The 16,205-nt window shown below is 41.0% G+C and overlaps 1 protein-coding gene across 3 annotated transcripts in view; it reads left to right on the top strand.

Moving 5' to 3' along the window:
- LOC126917310 (zinc finger protein ush) overlaps positions 1-16,205 on the top strand; it is a 202,203-nt gene that overhangs the window by 129,243 nt on the left and 56,755 nt on the right. Inside the window, exon 1 of one of the 3 annotated variants that reach the window (XM_050724057.1) lies at positions 10,479-14,864. The exons of 1 other annotated variant lie outside the window; for it this stretch is intronic. In XM_050724057.1, coding sequence (XP_050580014.1) covers positions 14,795-14,864 — 70 coding nt within the window. In that variant the 5' untranslated portion in view covers positions 10,479-14,794. Of the gene's footprint in view, positions 1-10,478; positions 14,865-16,205 lie in introns of those variants that run through there. One more of the 3 variants, XM_050724056.1, reaches the window with a different exon arrangement.

Here is a 16,205-nt window from a genome sequence, read left to right as displayed (position 1 = left end):
ATCTGAGTCTAATAAGCTTCTCTCGGTTTCTGCGAGATAAATATCGGTGAGCGCGAGCACACGGTATTCCGTGCAACTGGCGCGAAGTGATTTACAAGGATCCTGGCCCACACATCGCCGGATCGTTGGGAAAATTATCCTGAGCAAAAATTACCAGACGAACGCTCCTTGTCGAGAAACTTTCGATAGGTTAACTCGCTGATATTCAGAATAATTTCGTGGAAAGGATAAACGGCCTTATAAATCAGACAATTTTATTATATAAGCCTAATCCTTCTACGTCCTTCGAATCATTTTCCAACGAATCGTAATTTTCTATCGTTAAAAAATTTCACAAATACGAAGAAAGTACAAGGGAATCTTTACGTGTTATAATCGTTGAATTTTATTATCTTGAAGCTTTTCTCAAATATATCAAAAATATCAAAAACCGTTTTGTTTGTTAAGACAAGATCCAGATCGAGATATAAAAGTTTCAAGATTTTCGAGTTAAAAGCTTCTCAAGAGGGTTAAGATTTTAAAATGAAATTTTTCTCCAGTAAGTTAATGAAAATATCTATTTTTCCATGGTTGAAATAAGGTTGGAATTTCAATCACAGAAACTGTGGTGTCTCGGTAAAATGCTTTATGAGAAAGGGATCTAAAAAGCGGTTTGAAAGATAAACTTTTAATTGATCTCTTTAAAACCGCCGCTTTAATTCTGTATCGAAACGCGGAGGACGCGCTATTTACGATTCTGTTGGAAACGTTGGAAATATCATCGCCAGCAAGATGTCGCGTTCACCATAGAGCTTGTAAATCGTCTCTTGTAACGCGTTCGCAAATTAACGACGCTTTCAGCGAATCGTTATCCGCTCCGACTGTCCGCACTATGTTTTATAGCATTATAAACTTCGGCCGTGCATTATCGCGAAACGTTCGATATCTTTGTACTTTGTATTTCTCAATCAGTTTGCGCCACGACTAAATCGACGAATTTTGGTAAACAATTCTTTTCGTTGTTATTTAATCTGCCTTTTGTTTCTTTCACTATCAAATTCACTGTCTCAATCATTTTCAATCGAACTATATTCATAAATTTAATCTTGTTTGTTCGTTTAAAAATTTAGATATCGTCATACGATATCGTGGTACGCAATGATGAGAAAGACAGTTTGAAAGACACCATCATTTTTCAAAATTCAATTGTATTTCAGAAGAGTAACGAGTTGCTTGGTATCTATTTTAATATAAATATGTATTTCTTAACTCTTTACATTCATCGACGCAAAATTCTCTCACCAACGAAGTTTAATTCGCCGTTATCGATTCGTTATAACGATAAACCACTCCATAACTACCCTTATTTTTTATTTTAGCGAAAATAATCATTTCCGATCTCCTTGTACCTATCGAAATAAAATTCTATTGTTAGCTGAAGTCTCATTTCCCATTAACCGCTCGCTACAGCGGCTACCGTCCCATACCCATCCCTAATCCAGCAATCATCAAACGCGAATTACCATCCAACCACATGACCAACGATCAGGACATCCAAATCAATCGACAGAGCTGCCCTCGTCGTTATATCCACACTCCATACTCTAATGTGAGCTGATGCAAAAAGAAATCATGTCGTCGATTTAGGCGCACGAGCTTACACTTTGCATCCATTTGACCAACAAGCAGAATGAAGCCCGAAGTACAACAAGAAGAGAAAAATGGTGTAGCATTGAAAGGGGTGCAAGGGGGAGGGGAAAACGAAGCAGAGTCTCGGTACGAGCGTCAGCAGCCAATTCACGGTGCCAGATAACATCGAATATTTTTCGAGTGAATGTTAGCAAACGTCCAAAAAAAAAAAAGAAGAAAACGAGATGGAACGAGTGAATTTCGTAGAGAGAAAGAGAGGCAGGCAGACAGAGAGGGAGAGAGAGAGAGAAGTAAAAATAGTGCAAAGGGAGAAATAGGGGCGGATAAAAAGAGATGGCGAGAGAACGATCAGCGTGGGTGGAGGACGCTAAAAGGCTTGGACCGAACTTTTCGACAATAACCGGCGGCGGGCAGGCCGTTATTGAATTTTTATTGGCGACGACGAGTCAATTTGCGATTAAACCCACCCTTGTTACTCTTCCTCGCGCCACCGGCTCGACACGAGTTCGACAGTTCGTTTAAAGGAGAAGCACCTCGTTTCCCTTCCTTTCTTTCTTTCCACCCCTTTTTTTTCATCCGTAGTTGAGGAGAGACAGATCGACTAAAACATGAAACTTCTTAAGGGATGATGGACAGGGGTAAGTGGATGGATGAACAGGTTTCTCTTCGGAATGACATTTGAAATTATTATGTCTGTCAGGTTGGGGATTCTAAGATGATTTCTTAAGGTTCTTTAGTGGCAAGTTTTAATCGTTATTGGACTTCGTGCCTTAAATCGCTGAACCTTGGATATCAAGGGAAATTCAGTCTGGTAATATATTTTTGTTTGCTTGGAAATTGAGGATTGTCTTTAATGTAATAAAAGAAATTCTTACTCTATACTTTTCGAAAGTTATTAGGCGTCATTCTCTCGATTTGTCTTGAGAATGACCTTATACACGAGATGTCTTATGTTATAAGAGAAGTTTGAGGAAGCTTTCGAGTTGATAGTGAAGATGTCCTGCCACGTGTTCGAGAAGATGCCGTATATCCTTTCGACACTGTTCAAGGAAATAGAAACGGCTTGGCACTTGATCGAGAACCGGAAGCAGCACGTGTGGACTTAATGGATTCTTCGCGTATGCCACTTAACCGGTTATAAGAGAAACGATCCTCACCTGTCGTTACGTAGGGTGGTTACGTGTCTTAGGGATGGGAACGAAATTCTAGTCCTAGTAATACTTTCGTCGCGGAACTGTTGAAGCAAGTGTTCCTTCAAAGAAATCTTCTTTTCTTATTAAAATTTCCTTTGCGAATTAAGATCCTTACGAGAGAAAAAGGTTTTTTAAATGTTAATTTCTTACAATCTTTTTGCCTCGTCTAAAATTTTGGGAACTATAATTATTACAAGTAACTTTTAAATGATTTTGTGGTAGTAGGGTGACACGTTAATTTAGGCACGTCCGAATTTCTATATATTTTTTTTTTAAATTCTATTAAATTTCCTTTACTCGTGTTCTAAATCAAGTGCAGATCTAGATTAAATTTTTTATCACTGTTAGCTGATTTTTCAAAAGATAGCCAAGCTTCCAAAAGGACTTTGGACAATATGAACAGTGATGAAAAATCGCAAAATAAAATTTTAACAAAATGCACGAATACAACGATTGATAAAATAGAATAACATTTATTCGATAGGCAAATAGAATAAAATTAAAAACAGAATAAATACAGATATAATATACACGTTAAATGACGTTATAGAGATAATTAACGAACTAAAGGAATTAACAAAATGATAATTAAAAAGAAATGAAAATAGCCGTGCTAATGAAGCATGTACGATAAAGTTGGAACGATCCGTTTGCATGACCATTCAAAATCATCCATCCATCGAATTCGAGAGGCTTTGGAAAGGGTCGCTTCTCACCTGTCGTTACAAAGGGTGAACACGTGTTTATCGGGTGAAAAACCACGTACAAACACACGTGAGGGATGAACTGTGCCTCGTCGGCCTCCTGACACGATCGACCATCAATGCTAGATCACTCTTGACGGGACTTCCGGTTGTTCTCCAACGTTGTGAATTGTCTGGCGCAGGAAAATGTCAATGACAAAACAAGTGGAAAAAATGAAAAAGCAATATCCTTTCAAATTCTTAAAATTCCAAAACAGTGTCAAATCGTTCACTCCTTCGTTTTTGCATTAACGAATTATTTTCTTATTTCGTATTTACCTTTCACAAGTGGATGGACAGTGCCAGATGGACTATATCAAAATTACAAAATTCACAAAACTTTAAAATACAATAAATAATAGGAAATAATAGAATTTCAAATACGAAGGTAACGAATCGAAGAATGTTCTAAATATTCCAAGCACGCTCCTTCCGTTTCACACCGAATCGCCGCGTTTTGCAACTTCCGTTTCGGTCGCAAATCGACTTCTCGAGCCGTCTGTCCGTAAAAGGCATCGGTGCTTTTCGAGGGGTTCCGCTCCATGTTAATGGCTTAATGGCGAGTCGATGTCCGTTGGAAAAGGCCAACATTTCATGCTGCGTGACCAATACCCGTAGGACAATTACACGCCTCTTTTCAAGCTCCTTCTGTACCCCTTTTCGTGCTAAAGCCACCGATATCGCGAAACGTCGCTGATAACAGCGCCGGTTTTATCTTATCACGTGGAAACCCTCGTTTCACCGTCGCGTCGACTGGTCTCTTCTTCTTCTTTTCCTTCTGATGTTGCGTCGACTTCTTCGTCTTCTTTCTAGAGGCCATATTGCTGCCGTTCGTCGGGGTCCTTCCACCTCTGACAGACAGTGGGTCCATTTATTCGCAAATGCCAAGGCCGAGGGAAAGATCGACGATCGGAGGTCTGGCCGGAGGTCGCGGAGGTCCGAAGAATATCTGGATCACCAGACGAGCGTCGACACGGAAAAATGATTCAGAGAAATTGTTTTCGTTTGACGGTTCTTAGTCGATATAAGTCGTCGAAAGTTTTCGAGTTTGTAGATTTTTCCACGTTATTATTCATCCTCTGTTGCTAAGTTAGGATCATTGACTATTAGACTACGAATTTTTATGCATTTATTCAAAAGTGCATACAATCTACGAAATATCTATATTATGTTAGTAGACGAATATTAAGCGAGAGAACAAACTTTTGTTTCTTCCAAGTACATGTACTTAGGTTACAATCTTGCTATGTTAAAATTTTACTCCTCGGAAACAAATCGGCGTAATACAAAAAATTATTCGCGAAAAAGCATTTATACGTTGGGAATTATCAGATGGCCCTATCGTGGTCGAAATTAATGGTAGAAACAGGCGACCACGAGCGGAAGCAGAAGTCCTGAAAGGATGGATTGCTAGATCCTGATCGCTGACCAGTTGAGCGGGACTCCAAAGAGTCCTGGAGATAGCGGCGTGATTGCCGGGGGTTGATCGACGATTTGTCAAAGTCTTTCCACGAAACGGTAGAAAGACGACGACCGTGACAATACCGTCTGGTTCTATATTTAATGTTGCATCGCAAAAAAGCATCGATGGACCTTAGACTCCGACGTGGTCCGGAATAACAAAAAGTCCGACTGTTTGTTTCTTCTTTACTTTTAAATAACGTGTAAATAAAAATAAATTCTATTTTTTGAAAATGAGTTTTATCCGTTCTTAGTCTGTTCCCCAAAATGAATTCTTTTTATTGTTCTTCTTATAAACTTAGACTTTGTGAATATACATACTCCGAGCGTATAACGAAGTGAAAAATGTCGGGCAATTTTTATATCGCATATTTTATTAGTTCATCAAGTTTTTCATTATTTCATATTTTCATCCTAACCTTTAAACGTGGCTTTAAATGACCTATATCCGTGTAACGTGTTATGCCTGAACAACACTTACCTACAAGGTCTAGCTGTTAAACATTCAGACACCTTGTATATATAAGAGACATTTCTCGCTTGAGAAAAACAATTGAAAACGAAAAAAGTTAACATCATCTTCGGTCTTCTCTAGCATCTTCACAGTCTGCATTAAGCGTTAGCGAAAAGTCCCTAGAAACTGCGTGCATTCAGGTGTACCGGGAGCGTGGTTTCCGCATTAAAAACGCGGCAGCCTCCGCGATAGTGGTTCTGACGTGTATATCCTCGGCCGCAGATGTCGCAAAACGCCCGGAGAGCAGCCGACACCGAAGTTCTCCGATAGCCTGATGGTCATTTCTCATTTGCGTAATCTCACGCTGCCCTCCTCCGTTTCTCCCATCCTCGTTCCCTCTCCTCGTTCAGCTCGTCCCCGTTTCGCATGGAAAGAGAGAAGGAGGAAGGGTGGTGGCTCTTCCGCGAGAGCTCTCTCGAGGGGGTGGCTCGTGCGAACCATTTGTTCCGCGGGGCGGTTTTGACGAGGCGAACTCCCTGCCCTAATCGCTGCGGCCGTAAACGCGACGCCTCCACCGGGAGCTAATCATAATTGCGCGCCACGATAAAAAGTGTCCGGCTCTTTTTCACCGTCCGAGGCGCGCACCGCAGGGCACGGCCGGACGATGACGAAGCGGCTCGTTGCAACCCGCCCCGGATATATCTCGCCCCAGTGCAAGTGGACTGATGCGTCCGCGTAATTGACCCCGAAACGCTGTTACCACGCGATGTTGCGATACCGATAGAGAAGCATCCCTCTATCGTTCGTTCGACAATTGGCAATCTTGTTACGAATTAGTTTTGGATTAAGAGATATCTCGTGGTTGAGGTATGAAAGGATGAAAGTTAGAGAGGCAGGTTTTCTGTGAATTTTCTATGGATCTCAACATTTGGTGAATTACGATGTTTGAGTTATGCTTTCATGTTTGAATATAGATTGTACCAAATGTGATATATAATAAATGTAATGAATCGCATCGATTGATGCTCCGAAAATGTAGAAGGAATAGTATCGTTGTGCTGTAAAGAACGAACATAAGATTAAGCGATTAGGCAGTTTTATGCAAATTTGTAATCACAAACGTTGCAATTACACGGTACCGAGTTCACATTCCAGCACTTTTGTACGATACCTTTTTAACCGTCGTGTTTTACATTTTATCGGATTTCAGCTTCTGCCGATCAAAATAAAAAATCGAAGGGAAGAAATCCAACAGCGTAATTCCGTATGCGCTCTTAATGACCCAGTTTCTCTACGGAGTGTCAACCCAGCTCCCCCAAAAGCTCACCCCGCTCCTAATTATTCACGCTTACCCGAATCGGCGGCCGTGACTGTGACACGAGCGACGGTCATCTCCGCTATCCCTGTCCATCTCTTCGGACAGACGAGAGTAGAAGCTGGAGATAAAAGGATACGAGAGATCGAGGAGAGAGAACGAGACAAACTCTTTGGATCCGAGGAAGACACCAACAAGAAGCAACGAGAGATGAAACGAGAAAGTCGAAGAGAGAGGAAGCTATCTCTCGCGTCGTCTAGACTCGAGAAGCCGTTCCTGGATTTTCTCCCCCGGGACCCTTGGTATATTCCATCCTAGGGGAGAGGGGAGGAACAAGAGAGAATCTTTCGAGACAGTGAGACCACTGTTGAATCTGTTTCTCCCCTCCTCGTCGCCCTCGAGGATCTTAACGAATAAGATAACACGGCGCCAGGGAGTTCTCCTCTCCTCTCTCTCTCTCTCTCTTTCTCTCTCTCTCTCTGTGCGCATCTCTCCACTTGGACAGCCCAACGGTCACCGACACCACGTCGATGATCCATCCTTGCCTGTTCAGACATCTCACAGCCCCGATTACGCGGAATCTCTTGTCCCCTCTTTGCTTTTTCACGCTTTCGCGCTCAACGATCCTGTTTAGTCCTGGTAATTCGACGTAGCCTCTTCGGTGGCTTCACTGAATCGAGAACATTATCGGCGCCGGGCCGATCTTTAAGACGTGTTAAGTGCCATTGATGAACTGGTACGGCCTGGTCAGATTTATAAAGGCTGCATATTACAATACCCATTTGTTTGCAGTATGTGTCATATTGAGTGTGTGAGAGAGTATTATATGATGATTCGTTGGTTTGGTTCAAGGGATGTGCACGTATACAGAAATGCATAAAAAAATATCGAAAGTAAAGTACACGTTATTATGTAGAGGATGGTTGGTCGTGTGGTTTAAATGACGAGATTACTCGATAATGAAACCGTCAAATGTAATTAAAAATAATTAGTAAATACAGAGAATGTTCGCTAAGACGCTCGGTACTAAGTGATTCGCTAAAGATTGTGTATTGAACGCTAATAGAATCGCTCGAGACTGAGACTGAGAAACTGGTCCTCTTACGATCGCATTCGTTTATCTATACTGGTCGGGGGAGTACCGGAAAATTTAAATTCGTCTTTGCTTGTCGGTTGCACGTAGCGGCGACATTGTTCTGTCCGGAATTTATTTATTATTACATTATGTATGTCCTAAAGGTGTTGATACCCCGAGGCAAAACAACAACATGATTCGAATTGTCCTCTAGCTCATGTGTCGCTACAATTATATATGTAGAAAACGACAGATTATCTTATCGAAGCGTCGCTTTCATATGAGTACCAGGAAAGATATGAATCTATGTACCTTAAATATCCGCAGTTTACTGATAAGTATATTCCAGAATTCTTCCAGACTTTCCGAGGAAATTAGAAGAATCTAGATTAGAAGAAATTAAGTAGTAGGAGAGTCAGTTTTGGATATAAACTGCCCACCTGTTTATGTTTTGTGAAAACATACGTTTGTCTATGGAAGACTACTTTTACATAGTAATTCGTGTATTTAAGAAAGTCGTTAATTTACAAATTATCCAGTTAATATATCGTTAATGTTGCTCGTTGTTGCATCAAGTCATCCGTTTAAAATTTCAGTCTGTTCCTAAATGTTCTTATAACTCGTAGCTTAGTCGAGTAGACTCGCACGTATATTATTAGCAAAACATTAAAAAAAGCCAATTAACTGGTAGTCAAAAGTGACCAGAATGGTCGGCGTTGCCATAAATCATTCACAGCGGGGCTAATTAAAAAGAAAGCCGCGAGAAAGACTCGAGTAGAAGTTCGACTGGTTCCCGCCACCAACGCGGAGTCGAACTCAAGCAAGGCCTGGGCCGACGATAATTTATTGGCAGGTAATTAGCGATCGTGCGAACGATAATTGTCCGCAATTTCGCAATCCCCGTGAACTGGTGCCTGCAATAATATCGCGGTAGCCCCTGTGGTTGCGTAACTCGTCGATCCAGCGAAAATCCAAACTGATAAATGCCCGCCGCGATGCGGAAAAGGCTGATAGAGAAGGAAAAAGAGAACGGGAAAGACACGATCGTTAGCGCCGCTGAAAAGGAAAAATCGTTGCATAATTAAACGCACCTGTCAATCAAAACGTTTGTCGAATTTATTTTCGTTCACTTTTGAATAACGCTATATCGGATAATAGTCTTTATCAATAAAATCGAGATGTTATGATTTATTCCGACACACGTAATAACTCTCCTTTCGTATTCAGATAGCAAATGAGAATCCTACCAATTTAAAATTCACTAACACGAGCAAGAATAATCCATCGTTCCTTATATTTGATTTATTATTCCAATGATCCGATTCCAAATCAACTCACTGTCTTTCGTGTCTTCTATTCTCTATATTAAACAAATTCCAATCTCAACGAGAAAGTAAATACATTCCAAAAGAAAAATAAATAAAGGACAGGAAATAAGTTTCTATTTTTTGAAACGTATAATATTCGATAAGAAAATCACAATCTATTCTTATGGTATCTTGCCGCTTGTTCGTCATCACCAGTAATCTATCTACTTATATTTAAAACCTATTTTTAAAATATATTTTAAAACCTATTATAAATCGATTAAAGAATATCCCAATGTAATTATTCACGTAGAACATATGAACACAATCAATTGCCTACACCAGAAACGAAAATACAAGTTCTATGGATTAACCGTTACGAAAGGAAATACACCACTATCCGTCACATCCGATGATCAATCTAAAAACACGAGTCACCCTCCAGAATCAAACCACCGAACGATCCAACTAGTCCCACCCTCGTTTTCCGACAATCGAAACCAATCTACATCAGGATAGAAAAAAAAATGACAGAGAAACACGTTTTACGATGTCGAGGAAGGTTCGTAAAACGACGCTCGAAACGGCGCGTATCCCGACGTAATAAAATCTAATCGCGAGTGCCGAAACGAGCCGTCGGCAACGTTCAGGAGAACGGTGTGCACGATCCACAGAGACAAAGAGTACGGTTATTAGATACAACCGTACCCTACGTGTCTTACGATCCTCCTTATCGTTATCGCCATTAGTCACGGAGCCCATTGCGCACCGTGTTACCAGTATCGGCCTGGTGTTATCGTTATCCGTTATCAGGCCGCGCTATCGGCGAAGTTCAAGCCTCGTGACGCCAATGACAAGAGGTAATTCTGGTGCCCTGAAGTCTGCCAATGACGCGATATATAAAACTCGTACGCTTATTTCTTTGCTTATTTACTCGCCAGATCCAGTCTAAAGTATTTACCGGTGTATTGATACGAACGATCATTACAATGGAATCGTTGTTCGACGACGTAAAAGTGTGATTTCGATTAGGGGGGATGATCGCGTGGTCTTTGGAATGTTGAAAAGGATATCGGTGAAATATCGATGGGATTATTGGCTATTATCTTTACGACTATTCAGGGTTTTTGATAGTTTTATTTCATGATTGTGTACAAGCAGATAAATTATACTAATTTTATAAATGATTCACTTTTATCTATCGTTGTTGTTTATTCGCATTCCGTATGCTGAAAATGTATAGTAAACGTTACGATGAATATGTGAACGTTATTTTCGTGCATATTAGTAGAAATTAATCGCATAATCTTTACAATATTGAAACATGTTTTTTTCCGGTTTAGAGATTTTGCCCTCGTTTAGGGTAAAATAGAGATAATTCGATCGTGGGGGATGATCGTGTGGTCTCTGAAATGTTGAAAAGGATATCGGAGAAATATCGATGGGATATTGGCTGTTATTTTTACGACTATTCAGGGTTTTTGATAGTTTTATTTCGTGATTGTGTACAAGCAGATAAATTATACTAATTTTATAAATGATTCACTTTTATCTATCGTTGTTGTTTATTCGTATTTTGTATGCTGAAAATTTGTAGTAATCGTAACGATGAACATGTGAACGTTGTTTTCGTGCATATTCAAAGTAGAAATTAATCGCATAATCTTCGCGTTATTGAAGCATATTTTTTTCGGTTTAGAGATTTTGCCCTCGTTTAGGGTAGAATAGAGATAATAATGGTTTTCGACGGAAAGGAAGGGCTAAAATAGAAAAGCGAAGAGATGCAGCTCGAAGGAGTTTTCGAAGGAATTACTACCTGTGATTAGATACAGCAACGTATACTGCATTAATTTGGTAAATAGGTACTTACTAGTCAATGTATGCGCATACTAATTCGATAGGTAAATGAATGTATCCACAAGCAGTGAAATTTAAATGTTGACTAAATAGCACAAGTTTAGTCTTCATTTAATAAAGATATGCACAAACATTCAAATTAACAATTTTGCTAGCGGATGTGCACACCACGTAATTCACCAGGTGTAAACAAAAATGCATCATTTAAGTGAACGCAGACTACTATGTATTATGGAAAATATATCCCTTTTTTTTAACTGAATTTATTCTATAAGCTCGTTCGTTACAAAGAGGTAACACAAATAATAGTCAGTTGCAAAGTTAATTAGAAAAATAATGTTCGTTGTACCATCATTTTCCTCTATCGCTTTACTAAAATCAAACCTTGAAATCGCCTAATTTTCTCACAGGACTCCCAGTAACCGCCTCTTAACAATCGAGGAAAACCCCAACGCACACAGCCCCGTAACCGTATCAAAAGAAAAAGAAAAAAAAAATAAAAAAAAACATCTCATAAAATGAGCCATAAAATTCGCAAACTGCCGAGCATTTCGTAGAAACTGGTCGATAGAGGCAGACAGGGACGTAATCCGGCAGAGTCCTGGAAACAATCGTCGATTCACACCCCTTCCCAGAAGGCGGCGGTGTGTTCCGGTCGAAATCAGCCTTTTGCCGTAGACGCGAGAGGGAAAAGCGGTATGTTTGCCCGGCATTATCGTGAGGCGGCAGAACACGAGAGAGCCGGGGAAAGAGAGTGAAAGAGAGAAAGAGGAAGGCAACCGGTGCTGGGGACAGAAGCAGCCAAGAGGGAGCGAGAGAAAGAGAGAGAAGAGAGTGATAACAGGTAGCCATTGCCATGGGTCTCGGTGCCGCTTGGAAACCAGTGATAGCGCTTCCCCGCAACGGCGAGCATCTCGCTCCTCTGCGGTTTCGTCTTACCCTCAGCTTTTAAACAGTCTGTCGGAAGAAGCTTTCCGCGTCGCCGACGAGAGTCTGCCGTGCGCGTTAAACCGCGAGCGGCCTTGTCCGCGTAATCAACGTTCAATAGCCTCAACTAAGTCCAGACTAGAAGCTGCGGATTTAGGAGAACTGTCGACTGTCCCGTTCGTTGAAACGTTGAGCTTTCGCAGGAATAATTTCGTAATACGCTGAAGAGAGTTCGAGGAAGGACGTAATAATTAAAGAGTAACGGCACAGTCTTTCTTGGGGTAGTTTTGGTATTCTTGGAGGGAACTGTGAAGTGGTTCGGTGACGTCGTTTAGGGACTGAAGAATTTTAGAATTTGGGAGCTGCAGTGTTGAGGGATTGCTTGTTGGGTTGGTGTACCCTTTTAAAGAAGCATGAGAAGTACAGGTATAGGAAGACTATTGCATCCTGAACGATATAGTTTCCTGACGTGATAAAGATAAGTTGAAGGTAGATTTTGCAGCTCCCATTTGTGAAACGTGAGTTACCAGAGAAAATAACAGACAAGTTTGCGATATTAAACTTGTAAGAAAATACAAAGAGTATATGAAAGTGAATGATCAAGACGCACAGATATTTAGTGACAGCTAATGTAAAAGGAATCATACAACAGAACTGTAATCTTAGGATGCTAAACTTATTGCTCCAAAGATGTAACCCATCAGGAAACAAAGATATTTTACAGGAAATACAGGAAAAAGGCCGATCATATGCAACATACGATACTCCGATTACCAAAATACCAACGCACTTAAATTAACCACCCCTCGCCAATTTTATACCACCCCAACCTACTTAGTTCCGTCACACTTAACTCTACAACTGCATCGAAGAAAGCTGCGCGTTTTTCAATCGCTCGATAATCTTACAGTGCTAACTTTTCATCCATCAAGGCCGTAGACATAGACATAGATGCACACACAAGACAATTACATTTAACACATACAAACTAACATACATAATACTTCGATTGCCAAAATATCTACATTTTAAATGAACCATTTCCCTGGAATACGGCAATACCACAACCTACTTTATCACCAATGCCCATTAGTCTCGATCCTACGACCGCGTCAAAGAGCGTTCCGCATCTTGCAACCTCTCTAAACTCTCGTACAAAACGGTTTGCGTGAAACGAGGCACGTTCGAGCGTCAAAGCGACGAACCTGCTGGCCGGTTGTCCGCATTCAATTACCCTTATCGTGGTCCAAGTGTCAGACGTTATCAGCCGTGGGGCTAGTGGCCAGCCGTGACGAAAATTTCACCGGTCGATCGTGCCTCCTAATTGTCGTGGGTCGCGCGCGCAATTAGCCGCCGGTTTTCCGGGCGAATCGGCGTCGGCGTCGACGGCGGTGTCGACGGCAGTGGCCACGCGTTCTGCGTGTGCGCGATCGATAAGATGCCGATCGTGCCGGCTTATCGGGCAACGGGCGGCCGATAAGAGTCGGTCCCCGTAGCTGTCGGAGCGAGCGCGGCCAGGCCGCGATACGCGGATTATCCGCGTGGCTCGTTTATTCCCGTGCTCGCTGCTACAACGACGACAATCGGCCTACCGACCTTCTCTTGTCCTCTCTCTCTCTCACTCTCTTTATCCCTCACGTTCTATCTGTCTGGAAATACAGTCGTTGTTGCTCGGGTTGTCGTTACATCGAAGTTCAACACCAGGATATATAGGGAGCAGGATTAATTGTTTGTGAAGGGATTGATTCGGTCTTTGGGTAATCGGTCGAGGAGTTTGGTGAATAACGTTGGATATCGTCAAGTCCTGTGTAAAGTGTATTTTTATTTTGAAAGGAGATTTGAAGTGTTTGATGCGCATGTTGCATAGTAAACTGGATGAATAAGTAATCTCAATTATCATCTTTGATCGATAATGATATATCAGAGACGTGGATTAAATAGATTTGCTGGATTAAAAGATTGCGATAAGAACAAGCAAAAAATTATTTTATAACATCTTGTTTGTTTACTCTATCTTCCCGACTTATTATTTACATACTTTTAAACGATGATTTTTATAAAATCAAAGTAAGGCGATCGATCTTATGTCCAAATATAACTCGAACTTCAGTCTAAAAGAACGATAAAACACCGCGTGTTAAGAACGCCGAGTCCAGATAATAAAGTAGATCGAACAGTTGTATATGGATGATTAAAATCCACAGATCGATGCAATGATCGATTACGATACCGGTAACGCTCGATGGAAGACGCTCGACTCGATTTACGTGAAAAGTTTCACGATTTACCGACAAAACTGTTATCTACGCCAGGACTCGGTCGATCTCTAATCAAACATCGAACATTGGAAAATCGTGTGTGTATGAATAAACATTCGAAACACACATAGAAAGAGGAAACGATCGTACACGATCGATGTTTGCGATGTAGTCGATGGATAGCGATAGAACGAGTCGCAATCGGACATGGCGATCGCGATCGCGATAATCGTCTGACGAGCATCGTGCCAATAACGTGACGCGATATCTCACGGGATCTACCGATCGGATCTGATCGACGTTCGATCGGCACCGTCTTGAAAAACCGCAGAGTGCTTGTCGACGATTGCGTCAAGTTGAGTCAACAGAAATCATCGTACTCGAACAAGCTGGAAAAATTGAATGGGATGCGCTGCGTGACCGACAGTCGACAAACATAGAATGTTTCGCGTGGTGGACGGTGCAACAACGTGCTATTGGACTGTGTTACTCCGACGCGCTACGTCGATGAGAATAAAAAAAGGTGGATCTGAGGATGAAAAGTGAGTTTGTGGTCGAGTAAAATTTCGATCGAAATGAGTATACTGTTGTGGAGACAACGCAGAGGCAGTCAGCTCAGGGCGGAAACCACGCTTTCACTGACAAGTAAGTAATTTAAAAAAATACATAAAAGATCGAAAGTTTTGAAGCGGTGGTTGGTAATACTCGACGAAGTATGGAACGTAAACCAAGTTAATATTAAGGTACTTTGAGTATGAAAGCTTCTTTTAATTTTCATGCGATCCTCGAATTTTCATATCGCAATTTTACTCTCGTAATCGAAACGATAATTCATGTATGTTAGTAGCATAAATTTAAGAAATTGTTTACGATTCGGTTAAAGAAATATAGTTGGATATTTCTAGGACACTCTATATGCGAAATGCACATCCATAAAACGCAGAATTCCGACTCGTATGTTGTTCTATCTGACTATCACTCTATCTTCCTAACAACGTTATCTCGTGTACACTTCGAAATTTCCCACTCAATTATGTTCGTATTCATCGTTGTCAAACTTCCAATATCATAAAATATATAATGAAATAACCCGAAGTAAAAACGAAGCTATACGACGATATTTAAATTCAGAAAGTTACAACCAAAGATGTTACTGTACAGCCAAAACACTCGTCTACTTCCAAGAATATTATAACGAGAAGATTAAACAACCTCGAAAGGTCCCTCTCTCTTGTTGAAACACCAAAGAGAATGAAAAGCAAAACAGAAAAATGTGTATCCAGTTCCTAGTACCGTTTCGACGATCGATCGTCTTGCGATTTCCCATTCGATTCGACGGGGGTGATCGAAAGCACAGGCAGAACGGCAGAGAAAAAGAAGGAGTTTCGTCGAACGTTGCCGGTCGCGGCCTCGGAGCGTTAATGGGAGGAGTTCATTAAGATCGCGCGATTAGTGGCTTATCGCGGCTAAGCGAGGCTCGTTACTTTACCGTGACGTCACTTCCTCCCTGTGTCGCCGGCATCGTCCGTTGCCTCTCTTTCCGTCCGTGCTTCCAGCTTTCTGCCCGCCTCTTTTGTTCCCCGAATTCGAGCTTACACACCGTTTCCTTCTGGTTACTCTACGACTAGAACATCGTTTCCCCTTTGCTGCTTCTCTTTGCTTGTTTTTCGCAAGAAATCCAAAGTACGTAGCGTTCAACACGCGAATAAACAATAAAATATGATACTTTTTCGATTATATTTGTGGATATCAATAGGATCATATAATATTCTAATATAATAATATAATATAATAATGTAATATAAAACATATAATATAATATTGTAGGCGTAATTATATAATTGAAATGGCACAATTAGTTACAGAATATGCGATTAGCGATGAACCTCTTGAAAACCAAGCGATTTATATTGATGGAGTCGATCGGTTTCACTTTTATATTGTCCATTTATTGCTTGAAACTTTAATACGATTAAAAGAATGATT

This window comes from Bombus affinis, chromosome 6, assembly GCF_024516045.1.
Source record: "Bombus affinis isolate iyBomAffi1 chromosome 6, iyBomAffi1.2, whole genome shotgun sequence".
Taxonomy (NCBI): domain Eukaryota; kingdom Metazoa; phylum Arthropoda; class Insecta; order Hymenoptera; family Apidae; genus Bombus; species Bombus affinis.
Note: the sequence above shows the minus strand (reverse complement) of the source record. Positions and strands in the feature narration are given on the sequence as shown.